Below are 19570 nucleotides of genomic sequence, written 5' to 3'. Positions count from 1 at the left end.
GTGGAGCGCTACTTCTATTGGCCGTGACTCAAGAAGGACGTGGATAATTTTGTACGCAGTTGCTTGGTATGCCAAAAGGTCAAGTTTGACAGGCATAAAGCACAGGAATTGTTACAGCCTTTACCCATTCCCACCCGCCCTTGGGAAAGTATTCCTATGGATTTCATTTTTGTTCTCTCGAAGACACAGAGTGGGCACGATGGTATATGAACTGTTATTGACAGATTCAACAAGCAAGCTCATTTCATTCTAGGGAAGAAAACAGTCAAGCTGGACCATTTAGTGAGACTGTTTATTGGCTATATATTCAGATTACATGGCATGCCTGAGAAAATAGTCTCTGACAGAGATCCTTGAATGAGTTTGTTTTGGAAGGCTATTTGGGAGAACATTGGCACAACGGTTACAGTTCTCGTCATCTTTCCACGCACAGATAGATGGGCAATCTGAGATTGTAAATTCAGTCGTACTGGATTTATTGAACTCTTAAATTTCTGATCAGAAGACTCAATGGGAAAAGTTTTTGTCCTTGGTGGAATTTGCCTACAATAACACGATCCACTCTTCGACGGGGAAGGCGCCATTTGAGAACACCGAGGTGCTACAAAGGTTCCACCCTTCCTAAGCACGAAAGATAAGATTTTTGAAGCCGACCAGTACATGAGGGACTTGGACATTAATTTTGCCAAGGTCCGGGAGGCTTTAGCTAAATCTCAGGAAAGACACAAGAAGGCAGTAGATCGACATCGTTGCCATTTGAAATTAAAGGAAGACGATTGGGTGCTCTTATGATTTGAAAAGGCACGCATGAGAAAGAAAAAGGGAAAGGAGGGGCTTTTTGGTTAAATTCAAGAACTATCCTGCATTGGATGCGAAGTGTATGGAGGAGGAGGACCTAGCAGATACTCCTCAGATTGTGGAACTTTACCTTGAAGCATTCGGTTTAACATAGTCTACTCTGATAGAACCTCGATTTCAGCATGGGGTGAATCTAGTGCAGCGGGTTTGCATAAGAGGGGAGTCACTCCGCTCCTTTGTCAACAAATTACTCTGATTTTTGATATAGAGTCACCGATGTCCCTTTGGGTTTCAGGGATACTGTTGGGCTGACAGTATTCTGCTGTATGACTTTATGAACTTGAATTCCTGAAAATGAAAATGATATTGATTGATTTGTACTTGACTTGTTTGTGTGAGGAACTGATAGACGAAATGCTAGACAAAATGATTGCAGCATTTCGGTCTCATAAATCTCTATAGACATGATTGCAACATGGATTAGTTAATCGGGCGTCTGTGAGGTCCCTACTGGATCTAGATGCGATTGGTAAATACGTTGCCGATTAATCATGGTCTGAGATTTGGAATGCATTTGAATGTGATGTCCTGTGATGTGACTGTCGATTAGTACATGTGCTAGATGTGTCGTGTCTAGTGCGTCGGTACTAACAGTCAGCGTCTACTAAGACAGTTTATGGCCTCTGTCTGTTTTGTAAGCGTAATCGAGGGTGATTACAATTCTTTTCCAAGAGGGGGGTATGGTGACGTGGCGGACCCTTGGACGCACCCTCAGACATGCTGCTGGATATTGCGCCAACAGACTGACACGTGGCATTGTACGGACATCGCAATTTCCGCTGACTGCTTCGCAAAACGCGCCGGCGGGCTGTTGACATGGCAGAATGGTTGGAATTCCGTAATTCGCGTTGGCTACTTTACGTTGGCAGATTTGGGGGATAATTGCTTTTGAGTTATAAAGCTTTTGAATTAGAGATTTTTGGGGCTCTGCTTTTGGGCGTCCCTTGTAACCTTTATAATGAACCCAAGGGGGCTCACTCTGGAGAGCATCTGGACGGAGAGTTTGAGAGCGAGCACCTGCGGGAGTTGTACTTTTCTCAAAGGTTAATATAAAAAGAAATACCGAAAGGGGCGCCAGTCTTTGGGGCCAATACCTCTTGGCATGGAACTACGGTGGGCCGTGTCATCTTTTGTGAATTGTTTTGAAGTGAATCTCTGCTGTATTGCAGTAGAATCTAGACTTGGGGTGTCCAAGTTTGTTACATCCGCACCTTGTCAGAGCCTTTAAGTCAGAGATTGTTGGGATAAAGGCGGCGTGCTTCTTACCTTGGTCGGATGCGCCAGAGGTATCCGATCGCCCATCACTTGTACGTGTCTTATTCTTTACTAGATGATAGAATAAGGGGCTCTCTCACAGATTATTGTGGTGAGTTGCTCCACCCAAATCCGTGCCTGCTCTTCTCTTATCTTGCACTCCGCACGCATTGCGCATCGCTTCCGCACCCAATGCACTCACATTAGTTGATCCATGACAATGCGTCGTCCATTTCTGTCTAGGACCATCTTGTTCAAGATCTTTGTAAACGATTCATGACTTCTTTATTTGTCTCTTGCCTTGCATCTTGGAACTCTGTATCCACCATGTATGCTGTCGGGTGTGAAGGAGAGCATATGAATTCCACCTCTTCTTGTGAAGCTTGTGGATCTCTCCATATCGCTCTACATCCGGCTCAAGCAGCGCAAGTCCCTCGATCATGTGGTCCATGGCCTCATAAACCTTGCTAATGCAAGGCTCCATGCCATGACAACCTCAAGCAGATGAATCACTGGTTTAACGTGTGCGTCTAGACTCTTGAGCTCCTTCCTGAACTCTAAATCCTTCGCCATCTCTTTGCACTCAATCCTTGCAGCAATTCTTGCATAGGAGGAGGTGATGAACTCATTACTAATGAAAACATGTCGCACTACATTTTGACATGCAGACAACCTATGCATGAGGAGAAAGTTCAATTCGAAGCGGGGGTGTGTGAATACTTGGGGAGCACCTTGCCGTCCGATCTCTTGAGGTAGTTGGACCGAATGAAATTGTGATTGTTGATGAAGGTTACAATCTTCACTGCATCTGCAATGACTGGTGCAATCCATTCTAGCTTGTCGATGTATTTCAAAAGGTTGTTCAAGCAATGCACCATGCAAAAGCACATTGTGACATGCGGAAAGGGGCCCTATACAATAGCTCCTGCTGCCCTGTTTGATGCCTCTCCATTAGTGACAAAAGCCATCACATCACATGATGATGTCGGATCGTGCCTATGGTTGCTGTCCACTTTGCGGCTAGAACATCGGCCGACTTGCCACTCTCGGTGGCATCATGAGAGTGCACAAAGTACATCTCTGCATATGACTATGTGACTAGGCCATGAATGGATCTCCTCCTCGTATTGCTCCACCCGTCTGCAATGAGGGTAACCCCATGTTTTGCCCAAAGCCGTCGTATGCCTAGCGTTGCTTGCTCCACAACCGCCTTCTCTTGATCAAGCAAAGTGGCTCGGAGAGCTTCCGAAGATGGCGGCACATAGCCTATGCCATACTCTCCTATCTTTTGCACCGTGAACGATCACTCTGACGGAGGGAAGGCCGGGTGCTCTAGCCACAATTGATGCTGTGGTGGGTCATGACTGGAGTACCGATCCCACTAGCGACCCAATCTTGGAGAGGTGCGGCGGGAAGCACACTGTGACTGGGAATAGCCGCTCTTCTCTTTACTGCCTTAGCAGGGTCAAACCCAATGTAATGTGCAATGGAAGTGAATGATGGTGTATGCTTAGGATGAGTGATCAGTGTGTGCTCAAGGTTCCTTTTACTGAAGGGAAGGGAGAGCCTTCCTTGACTTAATGAGAGATTGTGCACTTAGACCAAAACAAAAGAGGAATGCTTGACGTTGACGATGAGAGGTATTGGTACTGCGGTGCTGCTGAGGTACTAATGGGTACCGTTGGAGATGCTTGGTACTGTGAGGACGATGACGATGACGACGACGAGGCTGTGGACTGATCTACTATTGTCGGGGACGGCGATGGGTTGAAAACTGAAAACGCTGAAGATGAAGATGGTGAAATTTGAAGCCGCGACGAGGCTATGCTGAAAACGCCGAGGGCTGAAATCCGATGGCGATCATAGGGCTGAAAACGTTTATGGCTGTTGGAGAAAACGCTGGCTGATGGCTGGCCAAGCGTTGGTACTGCTGAGATGCTCCTCTATTGCTGCTCTGCCTTCTAGTGGTGCCCAAAGGGCTTCTTTTATAGGCCCTTTAGCCATTTGCCCTACCTACTTTGAATAAATGTCATGTCTAAATCACTTATTAATAGATGACTTAAGTGACTGCTCATATGCCTATATGCTTAATTGTCTTAACTGTACAAGTGAGGGTATGCAACTACGACCACCTTGATCATGCACGTCCTTCTAGAGGCTCACAAAATGCCAGGCTAGATCCTAAGCTAACTAAGACTGACTCTAGACTATAGCTGAAGCTTGTCCACTTGGCGCAATTGCAGTGCACACGTGACATCCTCCCTTGTTAAAGGTGAATTGCCGAACTTCTATCTAACTCTGATGTTGAATGCTTTTGATGCTTGTGGATGCATAAACCGATGAAAACTCCTCGAAACTTGTGGATACTGCGGATGTGGGTACTCATGCGACGACCAACCGAGTTACTAGGTAGCCTTGTTATTGTCGCAGAATACCGGCCTTGATGCTGACTCTGCCTTGAGAGCAGGTACGACCATTCGAATAGTCTTGTCGTGAAAAGATTGCGGGTGAAGATGAAAGGTAAGGGTGCTGGAAGGTATTCCAAGGGTTGCTTGTCGACGGAAGTGGATGCATGCTACATGCTACATGCGAATGCGAATGCGAATGCGAATGCAGAAGAGGATTAGGGATCCTGTTTCCAACTCCTTCCATATCTGCATAGGAGGCAAGTAGATCTTGGTACTCAAGATCTTGATTTTTGTGGATCCGATGTGGATTTGGGGCACAAAGATTCTTTGGGAAAAAAAAACTGATAGAGGTTCTTTGGGTTCTTCCCTTGAGTTCGTGAAGCTGAAGCACAAATAGAGCTTTGATACCAATGTCAGGTGCAAGGGAATGTGTTTAACTACCTCGCACAATGACAAGGGTTACTTTACTTCACTTGAACGAACTGAACTGAATTTAATGAAAGAGAGAGACGTAGAAAGAGAGAGAAAGAGAGACGACACCACAGGTCGGGTCCCAACCACCCTCAAGGGCCCCCTTGCTCTGTTGCCAGAGCAAGTACTTGCTTCATTTCTTGCACAAAAATGTTGATACAATGATGCTAATGATGAGATGCTAATGGGTACTTGATGCTACTGATGTTGGGTACTGACGAGGTGCTGATGGGTACTGCGGTGGTTGGTGCTTGGTATTGCGGGTTCTTGGTACTTGGTATTGCGGGGTACCTTGGGTACTGAAGGTACTTGGGTGCTAAGGACATGGAGGTCCCGACGATCCCTATGCTGAGCTAGGCAAGAGCCAACCCAACACGCAAGGGGTGCTATACGATGACGACGACGACGACGGTGAGGGGTACTTGTACTGCGGTGCTATAGAGGAAAATGCGAAGGCTTGCTGAAAACGCTGATGGATGCTGGGTACTGTTGAGAAGAGGGTGCTGTCGATACTACTTCGTCTTTTGCCTTTTCTGCCTTCTCTATCGCACAAAGGGCTTCTTTTATAGGTCTTTTAGCCATTTGCCCTACCTACTTTTAATTAGTGTCTCATTATTAATAAATGACTTAAGTGACTATTCGTATGCCTATATGCTTAAGTGATTTAACTATGCAAGTGAGGGTATGCAACTATGACCTGCCTAATCATGCATGTCCTTCTAGAGGCTCACAAGTGACAAAATGGCAGGCTAGATGCTAAGCTAAGCTAAGACTGACGCTAGACTGTAGCAATAGCTTGTCCACGTAGCGCAAGTGAAGTATGTACGTGACATCAACAGGGTCAAACCCATGGTGCAAGTGACTGAAGAAGGCCCAAGCTCCTGTGATGTCAAGAGGGCTCATAGCAATCACTTGGGACACTCTTGAGCTGTCTCAAACTTAATCTGGTAGTGCTCGTGTCTCAAGAGCTGCACATCCACGATCTTGCCCACATCGGGAAGTAGATGGGCATGAAGTAGATTGCGGAGCTCCCTCTACTGGGGCGGGTGCCAACTACCTTGCAGATGGTAGAGGTGGCCTGGGGGTGCTCTACCTCTGCTAAGAGGTTCGCTTCCTCTTCTGGTGAAACAGAGCCTTATGGGATTGTCCTCTGGGGCGGGTGAGAGGGCTGCATCTGAGTCCCTCTGAGGCGAGGTAGGAGGAGCCTCCATCAGAGTTTGAAGCTGAAAACGAGGCAGGGCGGGAATTCTGCAGGCGGTGGGCCGAGGTGAAGCGGACGAGGCTAGGCGAAAGGAGAGAACAAGAGAACGGGCGGGGGAAGCGCTGGTGGCAGATGAAGTGGGGTGGGTGGGGCGGGGGGGCGTGAGCTTCAGCGAGCAGGCTATTGGAGCAAATTTTTGTTTGGTACAACTTCTTTACCTTTGATGATTTGGGTTCATCTGTGTTGTTGTGACATCTATCGTAATGTGATTAATGGATCTCTCCTCTTGTGAAAACAATAGAAGAGCCGAGCTCTGATACAAGCCTGGCACTACTTGAGAGGCGGTGAGGTACTGCACAAAACGTAAAACTTGAAAACCACTCGGAAAAAGAGACAATCACCTACACAAGAAAGGGGATGGGTTTCCTTCCAGAGTGTATTGACCCCTGGCAGTATTTTTTTATTAAATAGTGTCTCATTAGGTTACAACAGGTCTTGACAATTCAGAAACTTCCATCCAACTTTGTTTGTACAAATTAGAGGACTAGGCTCTCGTTTTATCTCTAGAGTTGCTGACAAGAAAACCCAAGAGCATCTGATTTTCGCAACAATAGCTTAGTGCTAAAAAGCATCTGCTTAGGAAAAAGCTGGCACGTGGGAAAAACTGGCTACCTCAGCAGGGCTGCCACCTTATGAGCTTGTACCATATCATCAGCTGCCGTGTCATCAGCCGGTTTCAATTTCTCTCCCTCTCCTCTCCCCTTCTCCTACTGTGTATGCACTTGTGGATGCCACCTTCTGGTGCATTCCCACAATTATTGTCAGATCTTGTTTGTCTTTATTATGGCATATTTTTGGATCAATCTCAAATTTTGATAAACTCTCTAGCATAGGCTTGGGTCTGAAATCCCGTGGTTTCAGATAGATATTATGGTAAGCAAGCTTTACTTGTGGGTTCAACCAATATTGTTTTGTTCCTCAATGTTTCTGAATCTGGAAGTAGTACAAAGAGTCTTTTAGATAGTGCTTTTCTAAATGGTAAAGAATCTGTTAGTATGTATACGTTGCTAGTTTATCTCATTTTAATGAAGACTGGAGCTTCTTTCTAGCCTGCTCTTTATACACAGACTTAATTGATTGCCGTGATCTGCATTGTTTGTATGTCCAATGATGACTTGTGCTTTAGTGCCATTGTCTTATGATGTCTTTTTCCTTCTATGATTGGATGCTCAGACTTTACCGTCAAAATGTTGGGGGGGAAGGTATGTATTGGTTTCTGGAAACCATCAGAGGACTGACAATGCCTGATCATAGTTGTAAACGAGTTTTCTCTTCTGTGATCCTTTTAAATTTGACAGAAAATGCAAAGGCGGTCCTTGGATGCACTGTTTGGGCTGCTGGCAGTGCTTGTTTCAAAGGAGTTCTACACATTTTTCCTGCCTCTTCTTTTTTGGGTATGGACTACGAAGATGCAATATTTCTGTTAAATCTTAGGTCTTGAATGAAATTAACTTGGCTTTGACTTGTTTCTTGAATTTCCACCAGAGTGGACATTGTGCACTTGCGAGACAGATGACATTGCTAATGGCTTTTAGTATTTACGTTGGAAATTGCATGAAGGTATTTTTAGGATGTTTTCCTGTAACAGTTTTTTGCAACATGATATGTTCAATTTGAACAATTTGTGCTTTTCTTTTGCAATGTGTGACCTTCAAATACAATTATTTATGTGTGGACTTACCTTCTGATATCCCAAAGAAGAGCTATAGAAGAAGAACTATCCTACTTGCACCCCATCTGTAAGCGACTTGGGCCTGTCTGTAAATTTGTCTAGGTGTACTTCAGAATGTTACCCAGTAAATATCAACTCAGATTGGAGCAGTACTTATAGAAATTAGGACAATACCATAGGGTTATAGCCTGTCTTCAACCTCAAATGCAGCTGATACAGTTCTAGAGGGGATTACTAAGCCTAATATAAATGCAAGATAACGTCTTAAACGTGAAATTGGAGAATTGAGGAGATGGAACGTGGCAGGGCTGAGCAGATGTGCCTACCTTTTGCTAGTTTCATTTTCACGCTCTGAACGGTAGTTCTCTGTATAGGTGCAATCAAGTCTTCCAAGGTTCCGATTGTAATTGGGAGGAATGTTTATTTTGAAAATTCACTTGAAAACTTTCAGCCTTTTTTTTGTGCATACATTGGATTCATTGTGCTTGTGTTTCTTGCTGAATATTAGGACACTTTTTCTGCACCAAGGCCTCCTTCTCCTCCTGTTCGACGGTTTACAGCGACAGAGAGTGAAAAAGATTTTGCTTTAGAGTATGGCTTGCCCTCGTCGCATACCATCAACACTATCTGTTTATCAGGGTAAAGCTACAAGGTTCTATCATTACTCGCCTTTGTCTTGTACATGGACTTGTCCGTCAAGGTTTTACTATTCTTTGGCCAGGTATTTGCTTTTGTACCTGATTAATAACCTCGACACTACAGAATTTTACATAGCACTGCTGGTCTTCCTTTTTGCAACAGTCACTGCCCTCACCATTTTAGGTATGCAATCTGGCAGCATGTAACATCTACCTTCTGCACATGGATTTGTTTTGACCAACTAAAAATAACACCATGACAACATTTTATGTGTTTCTTTGCATTGTTGTGCAAAGGTTGTTGCTGGAAAAGATATTGAAATTGAAGATGTTGGAGATCGTGTCATCACCAGATGGTGTACTTATGTTGCATTGCATGGTCGAATGGCGGCATGCGTCTGCATTTTAATCATGTTAGGTATTTTGACCCAATTTGGCACTAGAGACTAGTTCTTGTCGGCTGTGGTTAATTAGAATGGATAATCGGCGACTGATAAACCGGAAAGAAGTCGAGTGGCATAACTACCATGTCCTTGAGTTGTCCGCCCTGGCTGCTGGTGGGAGTTCTGGAGTAGAGGATCAGGGAGAGAGCAGAGAGTTGAAAGTAGACAAGATAGAGTAGGGCAGGCCAGAGACTTGAGACTGTGCCTCTTAATTGGGACTATTGCTTTGGGTTGAGACCATCCCACCCTGTCTCCCTGGTTCTCTATCACCAGCTACTTTGGAGAGTGATTTGCTATGGTGATGAGAAAATTATCATGCATGAACAAGGCGCACACAGTTATGATTCTGTGCCTCTTAATTGGGACTATTGCTTTGGGTTGACATCATCCCACCCTGTCTCACTGGTTCTCTTTCACCAGCTATTGTGGAGAGGGATTTGCCATGGTGATGAGAGTAGTACTGAACAGAGTGTTACGGTGCTTTGGGTTGACGTTATCCAATGTGTTGACACAAAACACACACACAGAGAGAGAGAGAGAGAGAGAGAGAGAGAGAGAGAGAGAGAGAGAGAGAGAGAGAGAGAGAGATAGATTTTAGATAGATTTTATTATCGTCCTCGGAGGTCAAATATGACCTATGGGACCAAAGTTACATGTGATGTAGTATGTGTATGGCTGATGAGTGACTCTCGATGCTCCAAAATTGTAGTGATGAGAGTCGCAATGGAGAGCCCACACTTTGGCAGGGAGAGGAAAGTGTGTAGGTCTAAGTTATGGCTGAAAATGTGAGAGAAGCAAGTTCGGATGTGATCAAAAGCTGAGCACTCTAGTAGTGTGTGGTACTCAGACTCTCGAACTTGCAGTGAGCATAATGTGCACAATCGATTTGACTCTTCTCCATTGCCCCAACGCCCTATCTCGCATCGAAGGAAATGGGAGCTAAGCCGAATTGCTGCGATAGTGCGTATCGCGGACAAGGGAATAGGCTCAAGCATGTAAGTGTGAGTACTGTTTCCTCTCTCAGCGAAGAACATGGTTTTGTAGTTGGGGGCAATATAGGTGGTGTAATGTATGAAGCGTGACCCACCGGATTTTTCCCAAGCCATAATACATTGGCGTTGTAGAAAAGCTTCATTCACTTGAGAGTCAATTGAAGCATCATGTAGCAAGTGTAATGCATCTCATCTCCCAAACCACTTCTTTATGTCTTGCATCCATCCCGTGCTCAAGATCTTGCTTTTATGCGTCTTTTGAACTTTTTTGCTTGCTTCCCATGCAATTGTAGGAAGTCGATGTGAGGGGTTTTGACGCATCTTTATCATGTACTCCACAACCCTTTCCATGCCCATAACCTCAATTGGAAGAGATCCCGACTCAAGAAGTAGGAGCATATATGGTGTTTGTGTCTTAACTTGGAGAAAGTTTGTAAGAAAACTCTTTTGGACATTCTCAAACTCTTTCCAAGTAGACTTTGAGATGCTCCTGCCCCACACTTCAACTCCATAAAGAAAAACCGGTGTCACCAATGCATTAAAAAGATACTTCTTGAGAACCCAACACTTGATGTTTCCCGCATTACACATGTTCTCAAATGCATAATATGCTCTCTTTCCCGCTTCCAAACGACGCATAGCACATTCATGCCACTTGTGATTGGATGAAACCTCAAGGCCAAGGTACTTAAAGCTCTCAACAACTTCAAGTGTCTCGTTGTTGTACACAATGCGTGGCTTCTCCTTATGGTTGGTTTTCACAAGCATAACCTTTGTTTTGGATTCATTTACAATCAGCCCACTATGCAAGCAAAAGTTCTCAAGGACAACCATAAGCTTTTGTGCATCTTCTAAAGTGTGTGCTAGAAGCACTACATCATCCGCATACAACAATAGCATGATTACCGCATTGCAAATAGTGACCTTTTCAATGCCTTCTTCTTGCATAAAGTCAAGTACCATTTGTTCCAATTGATCGATGCATAGACCAAAGAGAGTTGGTGACAATGGACATCCTTGTTTAACCCCAATAGTGCTTACAAAAATTTCTGAAATTTCTCTTCCCATGCGCAATTGACAAATCACCTTCTCATAGATTCGAGAAACCACAAGCATAAACTCACTTGGCACTTGGAGTTCTTCCATCCTTCTCCACAAATTGTTACGTGGAATCATATCAAAGGCTTTCTTAAAGTCCACAAAACAACAATACAATCGCTTGCCTTTCAATTGACTTTCCTCCATGAGAACACGAAGAGTGACAAGATGATCAATGGTGCTATGGCATCGACGAAAACCCGCTTGTCCCTTTGCACGTTTGTCATTCTCTTCAGCCCAATCACTCAATTTCATCTCCATTATGCACCCAAATAACTTTGCCATAAGAGACTCAATCATTATAGTCCGGTAGTTGCTTACATTCTTTACATCCCCTCCTTTATGCAAAGGCTTAACCCAATTAGTACTCCAATCATAAGGCATACCATGTTGAAGTGCAAGGTTGAACATATCACACATCCACTCATGGGTAAAATCTCCCGTCCATTTGATCATCTCCGGCTTGATACCTTGAAGATCTCCCGCTTTGCGAGTGGCCAACTTTTCATGCCCACCGCATACATCCTCAATAGTAAAAAAAGACGGCATACATGGGAGTGAACCATAAAATGGCATTTTTTCAGTATTTTCTTGCTCATATAATTGCCTACAATGTGTGTACATATCCACTAGACTCAAGTTACCAAAATTCTCAACCCGCTTGCCTCTCAAGTTTCTCCAAAATCTTCCACATGCATGTGCCTTTTCTTGGACTTGAAATTCTTGTTGCTTTACTTCCCATCTTCTTCTCTTCTTTTGAATCAATGCCTTGTATGTATGCAAATGACTTTGATAGTTGTCTTTGTCCATAGTTGCATCAAGATTTATCAAGGACTTTCGAGCATCTTGACATTCTTTATCAAACCACCTTTTGCGTGATCTATCTTTGTTGATACCATGGAGATGCTTTATGGAAAAGCATTCTTCCGCACAAGAACAAATAGCTTTCTTGAAAGCTTCCCATTTAGTTTCCAATGGTCCCTGCCAGCTGTGCACCTTTATCCCCATCACTGTCAATGTAGTCAGAAACCTCATCCACATACATACCGAAAAGAGTAGGAGAGAGCGGGCAGCCTTGCTTCACCCCAATAGTGGAGTGAACCGGTGTAGAAAGTCCCTCCGGGGTGCGTACATGCCCTACTACTGATCTGTACAATGCCATGATCCCCCAAATGAGCTCTGTGGTGGGTACTCCCATTTCTTGTAATCTGCGCATCAATCTAGCTTCGGGTACTGTGTCAAAAGCTTTGCGGAAGTCCACAAAGCTACAATAGATCCGTCTCCCATGAGATCTGCCTTCCTCGATGATGGCCCTGAGTGTGAAGATATGGTCAAGAGTGGAGAAGCCTCTCCTGAACCCTGCCTACCCAGTTGCACGCATTCCTTCCCTCTCTGCCTATCTACTCAGCTGTTGCTCAAGAATGGATGCATACAAAGGTGCCAGTGTGTGCCCAATCATAATAGTGCGATAATTCCCAGGCTCCATGGGGTCTCCTGCCTTGAAGATAGGTACGATCGTAGATAGGCTCCAAGTGTCCGGTAGGCCCTCACACATGGCACGGTTAAACATAACTGCTAGAAGCTCTGCTAGTAGGTCTTTGGCATGCATGAAATGCTCGGCGACTTGATCATATGCTCTCCCAGTCCTCATCCTGTCAATGGCTTTCTTCACCATCTCAGCGGTGAAAAAAGCACATGTGTGTGGGCATGGGTCGGGGGGGTTGGGGAGGGGCGGTTGTCTAGGTACTGTGTACAAGGATGATGCGTACTGACCCCAGGTCTCTGTGGAGGAAATAGCAAGGGGGGGGGGGGGGGGGACTGCTCATGAAAGAGCCGCCATGCCTCCCGCGAGTCCTGACTCAAGAATAGCTGATATAGATCTTGCTCGAGTTGAGCCAAGAAAGCTCTCTTCTTCTGCCGTACCAGGCGTCGGAAGTCAATCTGTGACTGTTTGTGAGTGACATCCCCCAAAAGCACCTCCCTCTGAAGTTTGGCTCTAGTCTGGCGGCACTCCTCATCGTACCAGTTGTTCTGGGGATGCTTCCTGATCGGCGGCTCTGCTCAGGCTGGGTCTGTGGGTATGCTTTTGCTGCTGCCTCATGCAGTGTCCGTGTCAGTATAGTAGTTAGCTCCTCCAAAGGTCGCCTGGGTCCTCAGTGCATAGGCGTCTGTAGATCCCGTCCATGTATACGGAATCCGTCTCCCGTGTGAATGTGTAGCGAGTAGGGGCTGCTACCCGTGGCCTGTGTGCTACAATGAATTGGGAAGAGATGGTCATCGACACTAGAGCATGATCTACTGCTACCCCGACCGGTCTGGGCCCAATTGTGAGATCCTGGATACTAGAGACGAGATTCGGCTGTGCCATGACATAGTCCATTGTGCTGGCTCCATGCCTGTGTGGGAAGCATGTAAAACCTCCCGCAACAGGAAATCTTTGTAGGCCGTTCAAGATGGCCAATCCATGTGCAGTGCCCATGTCTATCAGGTGTCACCCATACTCAGTATATTCCACATCGTGTGATAGTCTGGACAGGCCCGTCTCCATGACATCTAGCTCTCTTAGCATCTCCTCTGAAGTATCATAAAACATTGCCTGGTGATGGGCAGTCCTAGCAGTGAAGTCCCCTAGTATGATAATGTCACCATCTCTAGAGAACTCCCATATGTCATCATCTAAAATAGAGAAAGGGGACTGTCCTCTGGGTGATGCATAAACTGATGTACTTGGGGGAAAGTAGCAAATAGCTAAGTAGAGATATCTGCCTGTCTCTGCTTTCAATCTCACCCACATGTACCTAGCCTGTTCATCCCTGTGGGCTATGTGTATCAGTGGCTGCAGATCCTCTCTAAATAACACTGCCACTCCCCCCGAGCCCCGCCCTCTGTGCTCTCAGCGTGTCTCTTGTTTGTAAGTTGTCTCCCACCTGTATCCACTGATGTGAGGCATGGATTGCCCAGGGGCCTGGTGTGTCTCAGAGTAAAAGATGATGTCTCTTCCAGTAAAGCTATCCTCAAAAGCACCTACATCAAGACGCATAGATCCATTACAGTTCCAGGCAGCCACTTTGAGTGTGGTCCCATAAGTCTCGCACCGTCATGTGGAGCGTTGGTCTAGTATTACCACTTTTCCATCTCGGTAAAAGGCAATCTTGCCTTTTCCCCTTGCCGCTCTGATTTCCGGCATTACTTCCTGCATATGGGCGATTTGTGAGAGGGTGAGATCATCCCCGAGAAAGTTGCCAGTCTCTTTAAGAGTTGGTCTTTTCTTCAAGAAGGACTTCTTCGCTTCCATGGAGGGAAAACGGAGGATGAGTGCTCTTTCTTTTGAGGTTTTTCCACTGCTTCCATTTTTCTTTATGTTGCCCACTCTCCATGCCCTTGTGTGCATCGGCTCATGCACCCCCATCAAGGCTGTGAGTTCTTTTACTTCTTCGTCCACATTACCTTTGTCTTTAAGACCGCAAATTCTCACATGTAAAGCGCGCATCCGTCTCCTTTGTTCCTCCTCTAGTGTTTGATTTAATGATAGTGGGTGTGGACGTGGGCGTTATCTCCTTGCCTTTTCCTTTCTTGGCCACCTTGATCCATTTCTTGGCTTCATCCACCTTCTGTTGAGTTTTGGTAAGAACATCCACCCAAGAAGTCGTCGTTGCTCTTCTCCCTCTTTGATGGCTCGTACTTGCTCCTTGATTGTGTTGATTTCTTCGATTACTGAGGGTTGCAGTTCGCTCTCTTCCAGTGTGTTTCTTGATCGGGCTTCGGCGAGATCTTTCTTGAGCGACACAATCTCTGCCTCTTGAGTCGTCACTCGGTCTTCCAGCATACTTATCTTGCTCTCTTGGATCAGCACGCGTCCTTCGAGCATGTTTATTGTGCCCCAGAGCTTGCGGTTTATCTTGGTAGTGACCTCCGTCATTTCCTCTTTGCACTTTTGTATGGCATCCTCAAGGGGGTCGGCTTTATCGTTTTGCTTCCTCATGCTTGATCGCCGTCCGCCAAGGGGGGGGGGTTCCCTAAACGTACGTGTGCACCCACACTAGCAGCGGGTGCGGTAGCCGCAGTGGGGTAGCGTGGGGCTACGAGAGAGTGCAGATGAGAGATAGAGAGAGGGGGGAGGGGGGGTATCAAAAAAGAAATAAAATAAAATAAAATGAAATGATATATTAGAGTGCAGACGAGAGATAGAGAGAGGGAGGGGGGTATCAAGAAGAAATAAACTAAAATGAAATGAAATGATATATTAACGCCTTCAAAAGGCCAAATTGACCTATGAGAGCAAGCTTATACAACATAGGGAGTCATGATACCGTATCCCGACCACCAAAAAAAAATAAAAATAAAAAAAATAAAAAAAATAAAAAAAATAAAAGAAAATCGACTTCCTACGCGTAGAAGAAGAGGGGGGACATGCTACGCGTAAAAAAGGGGGGGGGGGGGGGGGGGGGGGGGGACATCCTACACGTAGAGGAAGGGAAGGGGGGGGGGTACCTTAAGCGGGGAGCAGCGCATGGCGGGGCTGCAGGCGGAGCGAGGGGGGGGGGGGGGGGGTTGCAAATGCAGCGCGAGGGGAGGCGCGGCAGAAGGTAGGCAAGTAGGTCGCGGGGGAGCAGGGCGCGGCAGAGGGAAGGGGAGCAGGGTGCGGCAGCGTGCAGAGGGCAGGACGCGGCAGAGGGCAGGTCGCGGGATGGGAGCAGGGCGCGGCAGCGGTAGAGGGCAGGAGAGTACATATGCTCTACTCAGATTCCTGCAGGATTCCACAATCGACGAGAGAGAGAGAGAGAGAGAGAGAGAGAGAGAGGGTGGGCGGGCGGGCGGGAGGGAGGGAGGGAGATGAATGAAAAATGAAATGTTATATTAACGTCTTCAAAAAGCCAAAGTGACCTATGAGACTAGAAAGTTACAATGTGGTGGATCTGATACAAAGTCAGAGTAACAAGATGACAAAATGACAAAATAAAATACTATGGAATCCTAAACTGCTAGGTGTGAACTAAGCAGCTAGCTGGGATAGCTAGATTGCAAGAGATCCAGCATTGGTCACTGGCGGATCTCATCAATCTTCTCCATGGTCAGTAGTCTGACCGGGCGTCGTGCATGTCGGGCCAAAGTGATCCGAATTCTTTGATGCAGCCTCCGTCGATGCTGTGTAGTCCTCCGCAGTCGTGGGCGTCTGGATCTCCCAAATTCAGTCGCTCGGTCGATCAGTGTGCCTCTGTTCAGAGGCCTGGTATCTCGTAGTAGATGGGGCAGTGGCATGTGTAGTGCAACTCTGTCTCAGGCTCGATGTCACACAGGGGGCATGTCCCGGCCTCTGCTGGTACTACGCTGTATCTCCCAGTCTCGATCTGCAGCTGGTGTGAAGATGTGCGTATCTAGCCAATAGCACATCGTATCCCATGAGACAAGTGGGTGTCCATGTATCTGGGCCTCGTCACAAAACCATCCATCGTAAGCTGGAGGAGATGCTCTCTGTAGAAAGCCATCTTCGTGCCCAGCTCCTGTGTTGGCTGTATCCATGTCCTCCTGGTGTCTAGCTGAGTCAAGTCCTGGCGGATGAGCCTGGTGATCTCGGACTGTGTAAGAGTCAGAGAGGGTGCATCCAGTGAGTACTGGAAGGGAGGCAATCTGTCTATGCTGAACCCATGCGCCTGAAACCATGATGTCATCTCCCCATACCAGCATGCTGTATAACTGTCGAGAGGACTCAAGTGCAAGGCGGGCATATCTGTCTCTGGGAAGTTCCCACATGCGGTGTATAAAGGAGACAGATCTGGTGAGCGACACAACCACTAGTGGGGGGAGCAGCTAGCTCTGCTCGGACAATAGCACGTGGTACTGAAGCCTTGGCTCTAATGAGCCGCGAGATCATAGAGACCAGAGGCTTCTCCATGTCCCCCCATCCAGTAGACACAAAAGAGTCGAGTTCAGAGACGTCATTGTGGCATAGCAGAGAAGGGCCATGTTACTTGGGCCTTAAGCATGAAATCATCGAGATAAGCAAAGGGTACAGTGTGTAACCAGATGGGATGGTATGCTTACATGCATTTCTCATGTAATGGCACGAAGGAAAATGTTAGGAGAGGTAGTGACCTTTTAGATTTTTTATGTCTTACTATGGAACATTTGGAAAACAGTCCATTATCAAGCTGCTGTACATTTGTTTGCACTGATTTATGTAGTACATCGGATTGTATTCATGTTTTGGTGCAAGCTGCTCTGTGCTTCCGACGAGTAAGTTTTGGCATTTAGATACCACACATGGCTGTTTGCAGCCGCCATATACCTTTATGTTGCGACAATGGAAAAGGCATCTTTGCTGTTTTTAAAGTTGTGGTGTGCATGAATGAGCCATACAGGTAGGCCTTGGGCTTGTTATGCATTCTGTGGGTTGCTGTATGTGTTTATGCGTGATAAGTGCCTGTGCGAGCTACTGGGCAGGTCTTTTCAACCAAGGACAAGGCATGCTGCTGCCATACAGGTTTCTACCCCTTCGGTTGAGCCATATGGCTGTTATGCTGGCCAAAAGATATTTCGATATATGAAGGACACGTCTCTTTGGGCGATGAAATTCGTCTCTCACATTGATTCGCGGGGGGTGGGGGTGGGGGGGGGGGGCTGGATGGGGCCTTCTGGCCTCCGCATGTTGCTGTCTTCAATTAGTTGATATGTGTGGTATGTGTTCTGCTTATGGTTAGGTCCCTACTTGAGTGCCGCTCTTGCATTTGTACCCCCTTAGTGTGCACCATGTACAATGTCCATTCTAAGCCTGTTTAAAAACTCCTAATATCATGCTATGTTTACCATGGAAGTTAAAGTTGATGCTAGTCCTTAACTTCATCTTTCTCCAACTTGCTTCATCATTCATTGGTTGTTGTGACATTTGATCTAGGCATTAACTTATCATCATGTATATTTCTGACAGGACGACTGTATCTAGGCATGCATTCTCCAATCGATGTTACTGCAGGGGTGGCTATTGGAGTGGTGTTATTAATCTTCTGGCTATGCATTGACGAATCTTTAGACGCTTTTATAGTTGGTGGAAGCAATGGTTAGCCTCTCACACGATGAGCTAAAGCAATTTTTGGTTGGTTTAGATTCTCACAGATAATGTGCATTGCAGTTGAATCCTTCTGGACAAGCATCTCTTTTCTCCTACTATTTGCATATCCAACACCAGAGTTGCCCACACCAAGCTTTGAATTTCATACAGCCTTCACTGGCGTTGCATTAGGCGTGGTATGTGCTTGTATGTCTTCTTTTAGTCACCTACTGCTAATCCAACCGTCTTAGTACTTGGGGCACTTTCCTGTAATTTCAGGTTCTAGGTGTGCATCGGACATATTCTTTATTCCACCATGAGAATGTGGCCAAGCTTTTTGCTTTGAGAAGCTCGCAAAAACTGTTGAAGCGGCTTGTGATTGGGTTTCCACTGGTCTTAGCAGCCAAGGTTACTAGCAAGGAACTGGCAAAGTTGATGCTGCCGATATTTTGTAGCCTGCTGAGCATTCCGGTAAGATCATCTGCATATCTTTCACTGAGTCATCAAGACACTCACACCCCTTCAAAAGAAAGCGAGAAATTAGGTCCAATCCAGGAAGGGGTTTTTGGGAGCAAGAGACTGCCTTTATTCGCAGTTGCAACATCATATGACATTGACACTGGGATTAGGTTGTGTCAATATGCTGGCCTTGGATGGTCTGTTGTTGAGTTGGTCCCTTACTTGTTTGATTATCTGGGATTGTAGTCATGACTTTTGCTTATTCTTTTATTCTTTTGTAATTGTGGGCTACTTGTACATTAGAGATCTCCCTTTTGTGAGTAAAACCTACCTTTAAGTAGAAAAGGCTAAGTGGGTGTTAGGAAATCATTGATAATTCTACCAGAAAGTGTTTTGCTTAAGTCTGCATTTACATCATCTTGTTAAATGCGTTTTCAACGCATGGGTATGTGTTCTGTCACACGTGCATGCACATGCACACTCGCACGCGCACATAAGAGTTAGGGTTTACCCTAAACCCTGTTCAAGAGCTTCTCCACCATGATTACCACCCAATCATGCTATTGCGAAGTGAGATTAATATGCGCTATGGAGGTGTTTCTTGAGGAGATTTTGTCAAAGTTAATATGTTCTTTTATTGATATCTTGGACCATGGTGGGGTGAGAGCTGGTGTGAATTTTGGAAGAAGCGTGGCTATGCATCATTTTACTTTCTATTGCTTATAAGCAAAGGAAGGTAATTTAAAAGCATGTCAAGTGCATGCAAAAGTGGCACTTTTCAAACTAGTACGTGTTTTTGGGTTTTTTTTTTTTCTTTTTTTTTGGGGTGGGGGGTGGGGGGGTGGTGTTATATATAGGCGAACCTTCGATATGAAGGTTCCAACTGTATAGGTCTACAATAGTGATCTCGTTTATGTTCTAGAGTCTCCTCTCTTTACATCTTGAATAGTCACCTTGACCATAGCTGATGA

At 45.8% G+C, this 19570-nt stretch overlaps 1 protein-coding gene across 1 annotated transcript in view; it reads left to right on the top strand.

The window, feature by feature from the left end:
• Positions 1-19000, top strand: part of SPP1 (Phosphatidic acid phosphatase (PAP2) family protein) — a 36622-nt gene extending 17622 nt beyond the window's left edge. The window contains exons 2-8 of the mRNA XM_086487045.1: positions 7551-7646; positions 7738-7812; positions 8433-8563; positions 8646-8746; positions 18021-18149; positions 18222-18337; positions 18420-19000. Of these exons, the coding sequence (XP_086343171.1) occupies positions 7551-7646; positions 7738-7812; positions 8433-8563; positions 8646-8746; positions 18021-18149; positions 18222-18337; positions 18420-18845 (1074 nt within the window). The 3' untranslated portion in view covers positions 18846-19000. The remainder of the gene's footprint in view (positions 1-7550; positions 7647-7737; positions 7813-8432; positions 8564-8645; positions 8747-18020; positions 18150-18221; positions 18338-18419) is intronic.
• Positions 19001-19570: the final 570 nt, after the last annotated feature.

Source organism: Adiantum capillus-veneris, chromosome 17, assembly GCF_014529385.1.
Source record: "Adiantum capillus-veneris isolate H3 chromosome 17, ASM1452938v2, whole genome shotgun sequence".
NCBI classification, from domain to species: domain Eukaryota; kingdom Viridiplantae; phylum Streptophyta; class Polypodiopsida; order Polypodiales; family Pteridaceae; genus Adiantum; species Adiantum capillus-veneris.
The sequence above is the reverse complement of the archived record's forward strand: the minus strand, read 5'-3'. Positions and strand labels throughout refer to the sequence as shown.